At 53.0% G+C, this 17,338-nt stretch overlaps 1 protein-coding gene across 2 annotated transcripts; it reads right to left on the bottom strand.

The window, feature by feature from the left end:
- Positions 1–15: 15 nt before the first annotated feature.
- GRN (granulin precursor) lies at positions 16–7,169 on the bottom strand. 2 transcript variants are annotated; one of them, XM_027048990.2, is made up of 13 exons: positions 7,016–7,169; positions 3,936–4,080; positions 3,685–3,810; positions 3,492–3,576; positions 2,893–3,005; positions 2,661–2,796; positions 2,446–2,558; positions 2,111–2,234; positions 1,733–1,830; positions 1,397–1,642; positions 915–1,148; positions 594–824; positions 16–497 (listed from the first exon to the last, which is right to left on the bottom strand). In XM_027048990.2, exons 2-13 carry the CDS (start codon positions 4,071–4,073, stop codon positions 360–362), a joined length of 1,782 nt encoding a protein of 593 aa, XP_026904791.1. In that variant the 5' UTR covers positions 4,074–4,080; positions 7,016–7,169; the 3' UTR covers positions 16–359. The 2 variants fall into 2 exon arrangements, with proteins under 2 accessions (XP_026904791.1, XP_026904792.1); XM_027048991.2 differs by having other exon boundaries at positions 2,446–2,540.
- Between the last annotated feature and the right edge of the window lie 10,169 nt (positions 7,170–17,338).

Below are 17,338 nucleotides of genomic sequence, written 5' to 3'. Positions count from 1 at the left end.
CAAAATCAGACACTATTAAGAAAGTGTACAAACTTTACTGCAGCGCGCGCACACGTACACACACACACAGACACACACACACACAAACACACACCTGTGGATAGGGAAGAGCACCTGGCCACAGGGTTCATGGAAACTGGGGGAGGGGATGGCAGCTTGTAACATGGCTTTCGCCACAGCCCTCCCCGAGACAGGGAAGGCCTTAGATTGAGGCCCCACCTCCCATGATGGGCGGGGGACTCAGAATCGGGGAATCGGGAGAATCTGGTGGGGGAGAGGTGCTGGGGAGGCCTGAGCAGTGGGTACTCTCTGAGCAGGGTCCCGAGGGCTGCAGAGTGTCTTCAGTCCTCAGTCTCTCCTCACAGCAGCTGTCTCGGGGCTGGGTCCTTCAAGGGCATGTCCCAGCTCAGGCTCTTCCTGCGCAGACACTTGATTCCCTTGGCCCCACATCGGAAGCCAGCAGGGCAGCAGTGACGCTGATCTGCACAACAGATTCCCTGGACGGCCAGAGGGGGGAGTCAGACTTGGACACAGCAGGACCCAGCTCCCGTGGATACCCAGCCCCGTGGGGGCAGGAGGGGGCTGGCACTGACCTGGCGATAGGGACAGCAAGCCCAGCCCCCTCGGCTATCTCGGCAGCAGGTCTGGTTATTGTGGCAAAAGTGCCGGGCCCCACATTCCACGTTCCCCACACCCACGTGAGGGCCACGGGCCAGGCGGGCAGCAAGGTGGGCAGAGTCTGCCTCCTTCTCACAGGATCGGGCCTTCACGTTGCAGGTGTACCCAGCCGGACAGCAGTGCTGGCGGTCCTCACAGCACACGGCCTGGGAGGGACAGAGTGGCGTTAAAGGCTCTCCCCCCTCTCCCCAGGAGGGCTCCGCTCCCCTGTCCGAGGCAGGCGGGAGGGCACTCACGTGAGGCAACTGGCAGCAGGCCCAGCCCCCACTCAAGCTTGGGCAGCAGGTCTGCCCCACTGGGCAGCTGGTGTGCTGGTCACAGCCCATGTCTCTGCGGTGAGACAGGGAAGCCCGGCGGGCAGGCATCTTCTCCAATCCAGTCACCACCTTGTTCCCCCTCTGACACTGCCCCCCAGCCAAGCACGTGTAGCCATGGGGGCAGCAGTGCTGGTGGTCTGAGCAGCAGACAGCCTGTAGGGGGGTAAGGGGAGTGGCAGATAAGGATGGTCTAGGAAGCTACTATGTGGGACGGGAAGCCCCCTGCCTACCCGGACTCCCTCTCCTACTCCCAGCTCCTCCGGCTGGGACACAGTCTCAGAGAGCTGGTGTGCCACCTGCGGGCCAGACAGGCGACAGAAGAACAAAGCCAACAGGAGTCTACCCGCCCAGGCCAAGACACTGTCCCCCCTGCACCCCAAGCTATCCCCCTACCCACACACCTCTGGGGCAGGACAGCAGCCCCACTCCCCAGACGTGAGTCGACAGCAGGTATTGAAGGAGGGACAGCTAGTGATGTTATCACAAGGGACATCGTTCTCCACGGCTTGGGGTTTCGGCAGGCGGAGGTGGGCTAGGGCCTGCATCATCCAGGGCACCTGCTGGGCCCCCTGTTCACAGGTACCCTTTGCTGTGTCACATTTGAAGCCAGCCGGGCAGCAGTGTACGTGGTCCTCACAGCACACAGCCTAGGGCAGATGGACAGGGGACGGTGGGCACCGGGGCCTAGCTGGCTGCCACCTTCTGCTCAGTCCAGCCCACCCACTACTCCCGGGTACCTGGGCAAAAGGGCAGCAGCCCCAGGCCCCCGACTGTAGGCGGCAGCAGGTGTAGCCGTCTGGGCAGCTCACCTCCATGTCACACTTCACCTCCTGCACTGTGACGAATGCAAGGAGAACAGGTCAGCAGTGGCACTGGGAACCCTTGGGGTACCCAACCCTTTGCTGGCTCCGTAGCTAGAACCAGATGCCGAGGATGGGGAGTACATTTAGGATCACAGCAGTGATCCTAAGGCAACAGCCAGTGTGGAGGAAGAGGCCTGTACCTGCCCTGTGGCCATCAGCCCCCCCACCCCCGTATCTGTTGCTGGAACAATTTGGTGGAGAGCTCCTGCGCATGGTGCAGGCGGAATGGGGTCTGTGGCCAGACTCTGGTACCTGCGTGCGCCGGCAGCTTGGTGAGGAGGTCTGTAGCGTTCTCCTTGGAGAGGCACTTGCTCTGGACCAAGTCACACACAGTGTCCTGGGGACAACAGTGCAGGTGGTCCGAGCAGCAGACGGCCTGGGTGGGGGTGGGAGAAGGTCTTTGTGACGTGGAGTCTCCGTCAGCTCGGGGAGCAGCCAGGAGACAGCGGACGCTGCCTCAGTCTCCCACTAGGGGGTGGCATGCGTCCTGAGCGGCCAGGCTCCCAACAGCCTGCCGGCCGGCCCCACCCCCTGGAGTGCTTAGGTGTCCAGGCCAGGTGGCTGTGGGCACACAGCCCCTCACTCACATTAGGTATTGGGCAGCAGCCATACTTCCCACTAGGCAGCTCACAGCAGGTAGAACCATCAGGGCACTGGGACTGTGCATCGGGGCACAGGACCACTGAAAGGGGAGAGAGGCCTGTGGGCAGCCAAGGCGGTGGGGAACTTCTCCCCAGCTGGGAGCCAGATGAGGCCTTGCCCCACTTCCAACCCCCAACCCGATGCTCTCCCATCCCCTAACCTGCCCGGTTACTCCTCTGTGCAGGAATCTTCTTTGCCAGGGGGTGGGTCCCTGTGGCCGTGAGGCAGCGGGCATGAGCCAGGTCACAAGAGGTACCATGGGGACAGCAGTGCACCTTGTCTTCGCAGCAAGAAGCCTGACAAGAGATGGTTCTGATTCTGTCTTGGCTCCCTCCAGTCCCCTGCTCTGCCCCTACTGCTCCCCGCCGCCCCCCATCTTCCCAAGCCTGTACCTGGGGCATGGGGCAGCATCCCCAGGAGCCATCTAGCATAGTGCAGCACGTGGAGGAGTTGGGGCATTCGAACCGGCCATCAGGGCACTGGATGGCACCCAAGGGGTTGGTATCTGTGGACAGGATGACCCAGGATTCCGCCAACCCAGTCAGTGGAAGCCATTATCCCATCACTGAAGGAGTGGCTGGCACCAGGGCCTGCAGGCTTGGGGGTGGGGGGTGGGGACTAGGGGGCCAGCACTGGGGCTGGGTGTTCTCCCAGGCACTCCTAACCCACTCTCCTCACAAGCCACTCATTGCCTCAGCAACACGGCACAGGGCAGGGGCATCCACTGCCTGCGTTGGCCTTAAACCAGCCCAGCTTGGCGTCTCTCCACCCTCACAATGCCTGGCCCTGGGCCTGGAGGCTGGCATTGTCTCCTGCCCCTTCCTAGCCTAGTGTGCCCTTCTGTCCAGAGCAAAGGCGTTGCTTAGTACAGATGCCACAGGAATGAGGGCACAAGGTCAGGAATCAGGTCACCCAGATGGCTGGGTTCCTGGGCAGTCCAGCCTCCACAGACCACCCATCTGCCCACCCTCCACCTCCACCCCTGCCGCACCTGGTCTTCGGAAGCAGGACTGCCCGTCAGCGCTGCAGTGGTAGCCCCGTGGGCAGCAGTGGCGGCCGTCACCGCACGACACAGCCTGCGGGACAGAGATGCCTGCGTTGGCGAGGACTTTTTACCTGGGGTGAGTGGAGGAAACGTCTGTATGCAGACTTGAGCCCCTCTTTTGGGCTAATAGCACCCTCACCTCTGGGAATGGGCAGCAGCTAGAGGTCCCCGAGATGGTGAGGAGGCAGGAGTAGCCAGGAGAGCAATGGGCATCTACCTGGCAGGGTCTGCCCAGATGCCTGCTCAGCGCTGTGGGCCCCTTGCCCTGGAAAGTGAAGAGGAGGCGATAAACTGAAGGACCCAAGCTCGGCCCTCTCCTCTAGCCAAGCTAAGATGACCCTTTGGGAAATCCCAGGCTGCCAGCTCTCACCTGGGCAGAAGGGCACTCACCAGAACAGGACTGCAGCAGCTATAGCCGACTCCTCCTGGGTCCAGGCAGCAGGCCACAGGGCAGAACTGACCATCTGGGCACTGTGTTCCAGCTACCAGCCCTGCCACTAAGGCCACCCAGCTCACCAAAGTCCACATGGTCTGCCTGCAAAATACCAAGAGGCATCTGGCAACTGGCTTGAGCCCAGGTGACCCTTGATTCTGGGGCCAGTCCAGCCCAGGCAGGATACTGTCTGAGCTTCTCCAACAATTCGTTATCCAGGAGGGAAAAAAGATGTGCGCCCTATATGTGTCCTGTGTATGTGTCACACGTGCACCAGCACACGTACAGCGATGAGCATGAATACTGATGCAGGTACATGTGTCAGCCTGTGTCCCCTGGGGCACCCGGGTGGCTCAGTCAGTTGAGTGTCCGACTTTGGCTCAGGTCATGACATTGCGATTTGTGAGCTCGAGCCCTGCGTCGGGCTCCGTGCTGACAGCTCAGAGCCTGGAGCCTGCTTTGGATTCTGTGTCTCCCTCTCTCTCCGCCCCTCCCCCACTCACACTCTGTCTCTCTCAAAAATAAAAACATTAAAAAAACAAAACCTGTGTCCCCCAAACGTGGCCAGATGCCTCAGTCTCTGTGGGTAAGTGTGTAAAGATGTAGGTGTGTGGGGGCTTAGTCGGTAGGGCATACGACTCTTGATCTCAGAGATGCAGGTTCGAGCCCCATGTTGGCTGTAGAGATTACATAAAAAAATAAATAAAGTCTTAGGAAAAAAAATGCAAGCATATGAAAGGAAAATTTGGGGATCTGATCTGTAGCGACATGGGTCACCTCCAGGGGGTGAGGAGGTGTCAGTAGTCATGGGAAGACTGAGCTGGGGAGCAAAGAGGGAGTCCCCCCTTGAAGAAAAGCAAGGGTTCCACTTCCCCAGCCAGACCCTCCAGATGCCTCCTTGTCTGATGCTGTGGTCACACCTGCCAAGGCCTGTTGGGGGCAAGGGAGGGGTGTCACATGATGATATGGGAAACCAATGAGTTGAGAAAGTTGTGAAACGGGAAGTGTGGTAGCCAGTGTAATCTGAGCTGCCTTCCCCAGAGGCCACACCTGCCCACTGACTGTCTCCACCCCACCCAGGGAAGGGGATGCACAGACTGGGCCAGCCTTTGAGACACCTGTGTTCTAAGGGGCCACACAACACCACTGGACCCTTTCAGGCTCCTCAAACATACCACTTCCAATCCCTGCCTCTCCCCCTACCCCAAAGCCGAAACTCAGCAGTTTGTGGAGAGGACCCCATGTGCCCACCCAGCTGCAACAGTGGAAAAAAAACGATCATCGATCTCTGTGGGGCCTTTCACTTCCTTAATGACTTTTCCCCAAGCTCAGCCAGCCCTGCTAGGTCAATGGGATGGGCCCAAGAGATGTTACCCTGCCTAGAGGAGCAAAAACAGTAATGTTTGTTGACCCTCTCGTGCACCAGTTACACTATATTATTTTCTTTCTTCTTTGAAACCACCATCCAAAGTAGTAATTATTTCCTTTACTTTTCAAAGGAGGAAACTGAGGCTCAGAAATGTTTAGTAACATGCCCATGTCATATATCAAGTCATGGAGATGACAGGCTTTGATGGCTCCAAAGCATACTGGACCTGGGTTTGTTTCACAAAGTGGCACCATGGACAGTGCCCAGGAATGGACCCCCCCCCCCCCACTCCCACCCCCAATCCCAGGAGACTAGAGGCCTGGGGTCCAAGCAGAGGAGGGAGACAAGCATTTTCTGAGCAGGAGGACAAGACAAAACAGAAACGACAAGTGCAGGGGCTGCCTGGATACTGCACTTGAGTGCTAGTCCTAGAATTGCCACCACTGATTGTGAGAGCCTCAAAAGTAGCTTCCTGCCTTTGGGCCTCAGCTTCCCCATGAGTCTGTGAGTGGACATTGCACGCTATGGGTGGCAAGGACTTACACTCGCCCAGTCACTGGCACCCTCTCTCCCTCACCTGGCTTTCCTCGGTGCCCCATTCCCAGTTCAAAGACCATTTCCAGGAGGCCATTGTCTGGCTGATCCTGGACCTTGGCCCCTTTCACCCTCTCACCAACACCCACAGCTCCCAGGCAAGGCATCCATAGCTGGTCCCACCTGCTTCCTGGGAGTCCAACCTCAACCCCTCATAGGCCGTCCCACTACCCTGGCTTAAGCCAAAAGGGGTGCTGTCTGCACAGATCTCAGACCATTGAACACCCTAGTGATTTATTTACACATACTTTCTGTCCTTGGTATCCTAAGGTTAGGGAATATAGCGAATGCTTCTAGTGAATACAAATGTACAGACGCGCGTACACACTCAGGATCAGGGATGGGGGAAGAAGGGGCCTAACTCGTCTCAGTAGGGTTCTGAATGGCAGCCTCTCTCACCCCCAGCCCACAGTAGAGAGGGAGGACAGGAGCCTGCCTCTTCAAACCCCCAGCTCTGCCATCTTCCACTAGGTGGCAGCCCCCAACTCCGAGCGTCAGGAGAGAGATTCCCAAAAGGTGAGGGAACCCAACTGCGAGCGAGCAGGAAAAGTGGCCGAGAGAGGCGGAAGTTAGCTGGTTCCACCCCGCTCCAGAGGAAGTAAGGGAGAGTCAGACACAACCCAGGGGTTCAGTCACCATTCCCAAGTCCATGCTATCTTTGAAGGAACCAGGGTCTCCAGCCCACTCGCAGCTCTCTGAGCTCCCGGACCAGGGGCCGACGCCTCTCTCATTCCCAGGCGCCCAGGGGCCACCCACCAACACCACCACCAGCACCGGGACGCGGCCGGAGCCGGCTCAAGAACAGAGTGGCCCCAGCTTTGGGGGAAAGGGCTGCAGCTCCCGAGGATGCTGGAGAGGGAGAGAGCCCCATTCTCACGTGGGTCACTGCAGTCACTGCTTACTCCCACCCCCTAAAACTGTCTCCAGTGCATCGGAAATCCCCAAAGGAGTTTCTCTAAGCCAGTCTTCTCTTGCCTCCCGGCTGAAACTCTGGAGGAATCCCAAGCCTCTCGTCCGCTTGGCCGAACCCCTGGGAAGAAGCAAGCGAGAGATCTGCGCGGCCGCCCTTCTTACCTGCGACTCGCTCCGCGCTCTCTGGGTAGCCGCGGCCGGGAAGCTCCCGGACTTGGGCCTGGCAGCGCGATGGCCCGCCCACCTCAATTTCCATTGGCCAGGTGTCCTGAATGTCGGGCTTCTACTGGCTATTGGTCGATGTAGAGGCGGGGCCAGCCTGAAAAGCTGTGCTGCTTTCTTACTCAATTCTCTTTCCCCCCCTCCCTACGTCTCTCTTCCCACCCTCCCCCACTTTTTTGCGGGATCATGTGATTGGACAATCATGTGACGTCCGGGCCCGGCCCGGCAGGGTTGCGGGCGCCTGGTAGAGTTTGCCCCAAGGTGGGACAGTGCCTGTCTGAAGACATTGACCAACAAGGGAGCTACCCCTTACACAGTGCGTTCAAGGACGTTTACGGGATGTCAGCTTCTGGATTAGGGACGTTCGTGCACCTGTTTCTATTCTGTTCCACAAACTCATTAAATGCTGGGCAGCCAGGCCCCAAAGGAGTTGAAAGAGAGTTGGGAGGGCAAGGATGAACAGCTCTCAGTCCCCTTCCTTAGGGCGCTGGCAGCGGGGTGTGAGTGGGTGGAGAAGGTGAGACAGGCTCACGTTAGATCTAACGTAAAATGCAAAGTCGTGTGCCAGGTGTTACAGATGTGTGTAGGGAAGAGGTGATAGGCTGGCTCTCGGCAGGGAGGAAAAGATTTAATTCCACCTTAAGGGCACCTTTTTGAGCTGAATCTGGGAGGATTTTAACTGGCAGGTGGGGAGGGGTTGGAGGAGTGCCTAGACAGGGGTGCGGGGGTGGGGGTGGGGGGAGAGCTTTAGGAAACCAGATGGGAAGAGCAGCCTTGGGCAGGGATTAAATGCCCAGTTCAACGTTGTGGGCTCGAGGAGCTGTTGGGTGCCTGGCACAAGGCTGGGCTGGGGGTGGGTGCATAGTAGAAATGGATTCCTTGTTTGAGTCAGCCCTGCCTTCCAGGAACTGACATGGCCCGTGAGGAGAGAAGTGGACCACACGGAACAGATTAGCCAGCAAAAAAAGCCAGGCGCCCAGTGCCAAAGGCCCCGGCTCAGGCCGAGGCGGTTGATAGATGCACCAGGGGAGAGGAGAGGCCCAGAGAAAGCCTCGTTCCAGGCCTGGGAGGAAGGGCCATGTTTGGTTATACAGAGTGGGGCACTGCAGGGTAAACAGCTTGAGCTGAGTGCGAGGCAGGGAGAGGGGACAAACAGCCCAACTTAGGGGTGGTGGCAGTCTGCCGTGGGGGAGTGGCAGGGTGGAGGGATTGTGTAGCAGCCGTGCTCAGCCTGGGGCTAGAGGTCTGGGGAACGTTGGAGGCTCCTGCTGAGAATCAAGACTACTCTTTGCCTGCTCTGGCTTTTGTGCAGTTTCCTCCCTGTATATCCTGAGGCAAAGGAGTATAGCTCACGCTTCCATTAACAAAGCGCGTGCACGCACACTTTTCATGAAATGTTAGGCCACTCAATCAATGAGCCTCTTAATCACAACTGCACAGAACCATGTAAAAAATAAACGCGGGAGGAAAAAAAAATAGAGTGATTGAAACGAGTCTCACGAAAAATATCCTTAAAGGAGCGATTTGCACACCAGGGACATTTGGCAGTGTGCGGAGATATTCTGGGTTGTTACAACAAGGGGGAGGTGCTCCTGGCATCTGGTAGGCGGAGGCCAGGGATGCTGCTAAACATCTTCTAATGCAAAGGATGACACCCATCACAAAGATTATTCTGCCTGAAATATTAGTAGTGTTGAGGTTGAGAAACCCTCTCAAAAGGATCATAAACCGTCTCCATGAAAGAGCTCAAAGTTTTCTTCACACAGCTTCTTTTGTTTTATTTTTTATATGTATATGTATACATATATGCACATACACATACACACACACATACGTGGGGCTCTACAGCACCCTAAGATCAAGAGTTTCATGCTCTACCAACTAAGCCAGCCAGGTGCCCCACTTATCTCATATATTTTTAATACATGTTACCCGACTTCCCAGAAACAGTAGATGACAGAAATACCAGGGGATGTGTGCACGGAAGTTTCTAGAAGGAGTCACTTGGAGTTGAGCACAGATTAAAAGCATTCAACAGAAACAAAATGCAAAAGACAGACTGAAGGACTTAGAAGCTTAACATCCTGGAGACACTGGGTGTAGGGGCAAACGGTCCTGGATAAGTCGGTGTGCCCTGTGGGCATCACTCTCAAAGGAGAAGGTAATTAATAATCAACGTATGAGTCCAAGCTTTAGAAAAATCTGAATCACATGCAGTTATTTTGATTACTATGGCAAAGAAATGTGAAATATATTTACTATAAACAAAATGCATTTACTTGTTAAAATGGGTGCGGTGAAATTCCACTTCAGTGGATAGAGTACAGTTCCCCCCAAAAGTGCAGAACATCTTTCACGTTCTTCAAGAAATACTCCAGTGTCTTTAAGCCCTCCAATTTAGGAATCTCTCTCCCTCTGCTTTTTGCTTTTAAGGAGGGTGCATCATTTTTTGAACAGGGAAGACTGAAAAGAAGCAACTGAAAAGAAACTTCCAGAGTCACAAAGAGATATGACATCAAAGGGTCCATCCCCATTTGTCCCATTCCCTGAGCCCTCCCAGGCCCCTTTGGCCAGACTTTGTGATTTTTAATTTTGAGAAAATCAATTGAGGGGCGCCTGGGTGGCTCAGTCGGTTAAGCGTCCGACTTCAGCTCAGGTCACGATCTCGCGGTCCGTGAGTTCGAGCCCCGCGTCGGGCTCTGGGCTGATGGCTCAGAGCCTGGAGCCTGCTTCCGATTCTGTGTCTCCCTCTCTCTCTGACCCTTCCCTGTTCATGCTCTGTCTCTCTCTGTCTCAAAAATAAATAAACTTAAAAAATTTTTTTAAAAAATCAATTGACTGTAAATGTGAGGGTTTATTTGTGGACTCTCAATTCTATTCCATTGATCTATACATCTGACCTCATGCCAATACACATTGTCTTGATTACTACAGTTTTGTAGCAAGTTTTGAAATTGGAAAAAGCGGGGGTCTTCCAACTTCTTTTTCAAAATTGTTTTGGCTATTCTGGGTCCCTCAAATTTCTATGTGAATTTTAGAATCTGTTTCTGTTCTGACAGCTGAGATTTTGATAGGCAATGCACTGAATCTATAGGTCAATTTGGGCTGCATTGCCAACATAATATTTACTAAGTCTTCCTATTCATGAACATGGGATGGCTTTATGTTCCCACTGTAGATGCTACATAGTTTACTTAACCAGTCTCATTTAAGGGACCTTTGTGTGTTTCCATTTTTTTGCAGTTACAAATAATTATGCAATAAATATGTGTGAACATGTTTCCGAGTGCTCAAATGGAGGTTGAATCCCTAAAAGTAATATTGCTAGGTAAAGGATGTGAAATGTTGCTGCCAGATTGCTTTAATTCTTTTCCTGCTTACACTCCCAGTCACACTATTTGAGGGAACTTATTTTTCAGATACTCACCAACACTGAATATGCCAGTTTAAATTTTTTTTAACGTTTATTTATTTTTGAGACAGAGAGAGACAGAGCATGAACGGGGGAGGGGCAGAGAGAGAGGGAGACACAGAATCGGAAGCAGGCTCCAGGCTCTGGGCCATCAGCCCAGAGCCCGATGCGGGGCTCGAACTCACGGACCGCGAGATCGTGACCTGAGCTGAAGTCAGACGCTTAACCGACTGAGCCACCCAGGCGCCCCTGAATATGCCAGTTTAAAAGATGTTTTGCCAGGCACCTGGGTGGCTCAGTCAGTTAAGCATCTGACCCTTGATTTTGGCTCAGGTCATGATCTCATTCACGGTTTGTGAGCTTGAGCCCAGCATTGGGCTCTGTGCTGACAGTGCAGAGCCGGCTTGGGATTCTCTGTCTCCCTTTCTCTCTGCCCCTCCACTGCTTGCTCTCTCTCTCTCTCTCTCTCTCAAAGTAAATAAATAAACGTTAAAAAAAGATGTTTTGCCAATCTAATGACAAAAGATATTCCATGGTTGTTTTATCTGCATTTTCTTGATCTCTAGGGAAGCTGAGCATTTTTTTCATATGCTTATTCTGCATATGTATTTCTTCTGTGAATTGCCTGTTCTTATTTGTATTAGGTTCTCCAGAGAAACAGAACCGATTGATGTGTATATAGAAAGAGATTTAATATAAATTTATATAGAATTGACTCACGTGATTATGGAAGCGAAAAGTCCAAAATCTGAAGTGTGGGCCAGCACTGGAGAATTTCTCCTTGTTTGGAAAGGACAGTTTTTTGTGTTCTATTCAGGCCCTCAACTGATTGGATGAGGCCCACTCACATTATGGAGGGCAACTGGCTTTAGCCAAAATCTATCAATTTCAATGTGAATCCCACCCCAAAACATCCACCAAGTTGACACATAAAACTAACCATCACATTATTCTTTATTTTTCTTCAGTGTTTGTCTTTTTCCTGTTGAACTGTGGGAGCTCTTTATGTATTCTGGGTATTTTATATGTTGCAGATATCTACTCTCAATCCGTCATTTGTCTTTTATCCTTGTTTGTGGTTTTTTTTTCTAATGTTTGTTTTTTTTTGAGAGAGAGAGAGAGAGCAGGGGAAGGGAAGAGGGGGGCGGTGACAGAGGATCCGAAGTGAGCTCTGCGCTGACAGTAGAAAGCCCGAAGTGGGGCTTGAACTCACGGACTGTGAGATCATGATCTGAGCTGAAGTCGAACATTTAACTGACTGAGACACCCAGGCACCCCGGTTTATGTTTTCTTTTGTGGTCACAAGTTGTGTCTTTGTTATGTCATCGGAAATCTAGTGATCGGTCTTTTCCTGTGTGGCTTCTGCCTTTCCCCTTTCCTCTTGTTTAAGAAGTTATAGATATGTTCTATAAATATGGTCTGTTTCTATTCTTACTACAGCCCCAGCTGGATGACCTCAGGTGCTAGTGTTGAGGCACCGAAGGTGACAGGAGGTTCCACTGAGAAGTCTGGCATGGAGAGGTCCCTGGATGTATCTCCCTGGTGAAGAGGTTCCTCCAGGCCAGGCCCATGGCTGTTTTCAGAGGCAATGGTCTGATTAAAGGACTGGGCGGCTTCCCTCTCTTTCCTTCCTTCCAGTTCTCTCAGTCTCTCCCTGATTCTTCCAATCACCCTGCAGGATTTTCTTCATTTAGAGTTACTGTTCTGCCCCCACAGAAGAGCCACAAGGGCCCCAGGGATGGGGCCTTTCACCCCCAAGCTCTTGAGTTGCCAGATAAAACATAAGATTCCCAGTTAAATTTGAATCTCAGAGTAGAAATGAAAATTTTTTATTAAAAAACATTCTTTTTTAGGGGCACCTGGGTGGCTCAGTCGGTTGAGCGTCCGACTTCGGCTCGGGTCATGATCTCGCTGTCCGTGAGTTCGAGCCCCGCGTCGGGCTCTGTGCTGACAGCTCAGAGCCTGAAGCCTGTTTCAGATTCTGTGTCTCCCTCTCTCCCTGGCCCTCCCCCCTCATGCTCTCTCTCTCTCACTCTCTCTGCAAAAATAAACTTTAAAAAAAGAAAAAAATTAAACAAAAATTTTTTTTATGTTTATTTGTTTTTGAGAGAGAGAGAGAGACCGAGTGTGAGTGAGGGAGGGGCAGAGAGAGAAGGAGACACAGACTCTGAAACAGGCTCCAGGCTCCAAGCTGTCAGCACAGAGCCCAACCCGGGGCTTGAACTTGCAGCCCACGAGATCACGACCTGAGCCGAAGTCGGACACTTCACCGACTGAGCCACCCAGGTGACCCAGAAATTTTTTTTAGTATAAGTACATCTCATGCAATATTTGAGACATACTTACACTTAAAAAAAATAATCACTGTGTGTCTGAAATTCAAGTTTAACTGGGCATCTTACATTTTTATTTGCCAGATCTGGCAGCCCTGAAGATTAAGTTTGGAGTGAGGGCACAGAAACAGCCTCTCCTCCCTCACACCTACTCCTTCCCCTTCCTGCCTGAGTCACCTTGGGGTGAGCAGTTGTTGGCGCCTGCCCTCATCATCAGGCACCTGACTGGTGAGCCTATGGAACTCTGCTAGGCCCTGCAGGCTTCTGGATAGTGTGGGGGAGGGGACCTGGGACCGGGTCAGTGGCCAGGCCAGAGGCTGTGGCAGGATGTTTGGCAACAGAGCTACTGGAGGAAATCAGGAGACACGGGTTCCTGTCCCAGCATAGGCATAGGCTGTAACTTGCCCAGTGCCAGTGGGCAGGTCACTTTCTTTGTTGCTGTGTTTTAATCAGTTACTATGTTTTTAAAGTAATCTCTACATCCAACTTTGAGCTCGAACTCATGACCCCAAAGTCAAGAGTTGCACGCTCCACCGACTGAACCAGCCAGGCGCCCCAAATCAATTATTATTTTTAGCAAAAAGTAACATGCATATAAATGTTAACCAAATGGTAGCACAAAACGGTCCTCTTGTCCTGTTTCTTTTCCTGCCCCAGACATCCACTTTCAAACCCTTTAAGTTTCTTCTGTGAGTTTCCCTTGCATTTCTTTTTTTTTAAATGTTAGTTTATTTTGAGACAGAGAGAGAGAGCACGCGCCTAAGCGAGCATGAGTGGGGGAGGAGCAGAGAGAGAGAGAGAGAGAGAGAGAGAGAGAATCCCAAGCAGGCTCAATGCTGTTAGCACAGAGCCTGACTTGGGGCTCAATCCCACGTACGGAAAAATCACGACTTGAGCTGAAACCAAGAATCGGAGGATTAATTGAGCCACCCAGTCCCCCACCCCACCCCCGTATTTCTAAATCAGTGTGCATTTGGGAATTCTTGCTTCGCCTCTGGGCTCAGTGTAGCCATCTGAGCAGTGAGTGAGCACTGCCCTGCTCCCTGTCCACTGCGAGATCCCAAGTCTACAGGGAGCTGTGACGGCCCCACTGACCCTGGGGAGAGTGATGCTAGGTGGTACCCTCAAATCCAGTTGTGGGGTGGATGCAGGATGGGTGGGGGGAGGGGAGGGATGAATGGGGGAGGGGAAGGCCGGTAGAGGAAGTGGATTCCTTAGCTTTGCAGAGGCCCTGGCTGGAGGGGCCTTCGGGGATCTGGGGATCGGGGATCCTCTAGCCCATGTTCTCGATGCCAGCTACCCTTTGGAATCAGCTGGGGAGCTTTAGCAGCTGCAGATGGCTGAGGTCTGAGACCCGCTTATCCTGCTCAGCCCCCTTTTTATGGAACGAGGAACCTGGAACTCGGCGAGGAAACTATTCTCCACTTCTTCTTCCTCTTACGAACTGCGTGACTTATAAGCCTGGCCACAGAGTCCTGATGTGCACATTGCAGACTCTGAGACTGAGGCAGTTCCCCCCATCAGAGTCAAGTAATGCCTGCAGAGCGCTCAGTGCGCAGCCTGAACCAAGTACGCGCTCAGTTAATAGAGCTGCCCCCATTGTGGGGGTTCTTCCCCTTGGGCCCTCCTATCGCACCGCCACCCCCACCCCCACTTTAGCTTGGGAGACTGTCGCCTGCCCCTCAGCCCACCTCACTCTCTCCTCCCTAGTCCTGGCCCCCCCCACCCCGGGGTTTCTCGTCCCAGAAACACACCTGGTTCTCCACCAGGGCTGCACCCCATCTCATCCTGCTGGCCCAGTGTCTGGAACTCCATCCCCCCCCTCCCCCCCCACCGCCCGGGGCAGCTGGTCCTGACTCCTGTGCAATCACGAGATTGAAAACCATCAGGTTCCCTCAGCCAGACAAGGGCAGAGGTGGCCAAAGAAGAATCAGTCCCTCCGAGATGGGGTCAGGGTGGGACATGACACGGGAGAGGATGGGCTGACTTCTCTTCTCCTATCCAGATGTGGAAGCCAGCATCTGCCTCCTACAGGAGAGGAGGGGCACATTCCTGGGTTAAAGTTTCGGTTTTGTATATCCTGAGAGCATGGTATGTTCTGGAGGTGAACTTCCAGGGCAAGGACTGGTCCCGGGAGTCTACAGGAAGCCAGAGTGGCCTCTGGGACAGGCGGGTGGCCGGTGCCAGGGGACAAGAGTCAACTCTTTCCTGGAAATCAGGACAATGGGTTGGGATCTGAGCAGCGGCGGGCGGGAACTTGTCACCGTCTGCTGATCTCGGGTTACAGCTCTGCCTCCTGCCTGTGGGGTGACTTTGGCTTACTTCTTTGACCCTAAATGTGAAATGGACTAACTGTAGTTACCCAGTAGGGAGTTCAGGAGGATCAAATGTGTTAACACGTCCATGTAAAGGGCCAGGCACACAGTTGTTCCTCAATAAATTGTCATTTCCTTCTCCATCATCCCTATGTTCGAAAGAATTTGGACAACCAAACTGCATTTATCTAGGACCAAAGAATTCATTTTTCTGTTAAATTTTACAAAATCAGGGGCACCTGGGTGGCTCAGTCAGTTACACGTCCAACTTCGGCTCAATCATGATCTCACAGTTCATGAGTTTGAGCCCCATGTCAGGCTCTGTGCTGACAGCTCAGAACTTGGAGCCTGCTTCAGATTCTGTGTCTCCCTCTCTCTCGCCCCCTCCCCTGCTCGCTCTCTCTCTCTCACTCCAAAAAATAAACATTAAAAAAAATTTTTTTTTTTAATTTACAAAGTCAGTGATGTAAAATCTGACCCCACTAGGGTGAAAAAATTTAAAAATGCAGCCAAAGCCAAGAGAGGGGCTCAGGTCCTTCAAACCCTTCCCCAGCTCCCCTGGGCCCACATGTAAAGATGTCCAGTCTCTGCCCTGGGAGGGGGTGGACCGTGAGCTGCAAGGCTTGAGAGAAGCTGGGCCCCGTTGGTGGTCCGGTCACTGTCATGCCACTCAAGGTACGTGGAGTACCCTTCCCACCCTGTGCCTTTTTCTGAACTTGAGAATCCCCCGGGGGCAGCTGTGCTGGGTGCACGGCTGATGGCCTCCAGGAGCTGGAGCCCAGAGTTTGTCAAGGGCAGCAACTGAACAGGTTGGGTGGTGGACATGGAAGGGCAGTTTGGGTTGTTGACTCATTGACTAGAGCTGGGAGGATAATGAGCTTAGAGACCCGGGGGCAGAGTGGAGCCCAGAAGAATCAGGACAGTGTTTTGAATGCCTGTATCCCATCACTGAGTTCTTATAACAACACTGCAGAGTGGTATCTCCATTTCACAGATACATGACACGCGAAGGGCCTTGTCCAGGGTCACCCAGTCCCAAGTGGTGGGGTCCGTGCTGAGTCTAAGTCAATCAGAGCTTTTGCCCATAGCACCAGGCTCTAATGGATGTTAATACCAGCTCAGCCCAGTCCTCCCTCCCAGTCCTTCCAGCCCACTGAGCGCTGCTGGCCCTTCTCCAGGCAGACACCATAGAGGCCAAGAAGTACCTGCTTAAAGTCACTTGGACAGGTCACTTCATTCCTCCAAGATTCAGTTTCCTCATCTGTAAAATGGGTCCACAATAACCCCGACATGTGAGATTCATGTCATGTGAGGTTCAACAAGAATGATGGGTTTGAAGAGGCCTTGTAAACTGCCACATTAAAAATGGGAGGAATTCTTTTTAGGACATCAGAGGGGTTCCTCTTGTTAATCTGATGATCTAGCTCTGAAGCACCAGGCCAGGGCCTAGGTGAGGAAACCGCTCTCCCCAAACAGCTCAGAGAGGTCAAGTCACAGTCATCTCCAGGAGCCTGAGGAGGGGCAGAGAGGAGGCGGCTGCAAGGAAGGAAGGCGGGAGGGTGGAAGGAGCCGCCCATCCCCAACCCCAGCACCCTTTCCTGGTAACAAATCCCTTTTACACATTTCATCTGTCTTAGCCACTCAGGAGTCCTGGGAGGGAAGTAGGGCCCGGAATATTATTCTATTATAAAGGTGAACAAGCCCAGGCCCAGAACGGAGACAAATTCTTCCAACAAGTTAGCAGAGAAATCTGTACTCAAGTGCCCTTCAGGGGACTTTCATTCAATCTTGTATGTTAGGATGGTCGCTGGTGTACTTGATTTCAGTGTTTTAAGAAAGCAGTTCCTGTAGGGGCGCCTGGGTGGCTCAGCCGGGTGAGCGTCCAACTTTGGCTCAGGTCATGATCTCACGGTTTGTGAGTTTGAGCCCTGCTCCGGGCTCTGTGCTGACAGCTCAGAGCCTGGACCCTGTTTCAGATTCTGTGTCTCCCTCTCTCTCTGCCCCTCCCCCACTCACACTTTCTGTCTCTTTGTCTCAAAAAATGAATAAACATAAAAAAAAATTTTTTTAAAGACAGTGGATCCTGCTAACGTTCTATCGAGTTTCACACAACCTCTATCGAGGTTCTGTACAAGCTTCTCTTTTCATCTTTAACATAACCGCGCGAGGTAGGTACAGTTATTACCCCTGTCTTACAGTGAAG

The sequence above is a fragment of the Acinonyx jubatus genome, chromosome E1, assembly GCF_027475565.1.
Source record: "Acinonyx jubatus isolate Ajub_Pintada_27869175 chromosome E1, VMU_Ajub_asm_v1.0, whole genome shotgun sequence".
Classification (NCBI taxonomy): domain Eukaryota; kingdom Metazoa; phylum Chordata; class Mammalia; order Carnivora; family Felidae; genus Acinonyx; species Acinonyx jubatus.
Note: the sequence above shows the minus strand (reverse complement) of the source record. Positions and strands in the feature narration are given on the sequence as shown.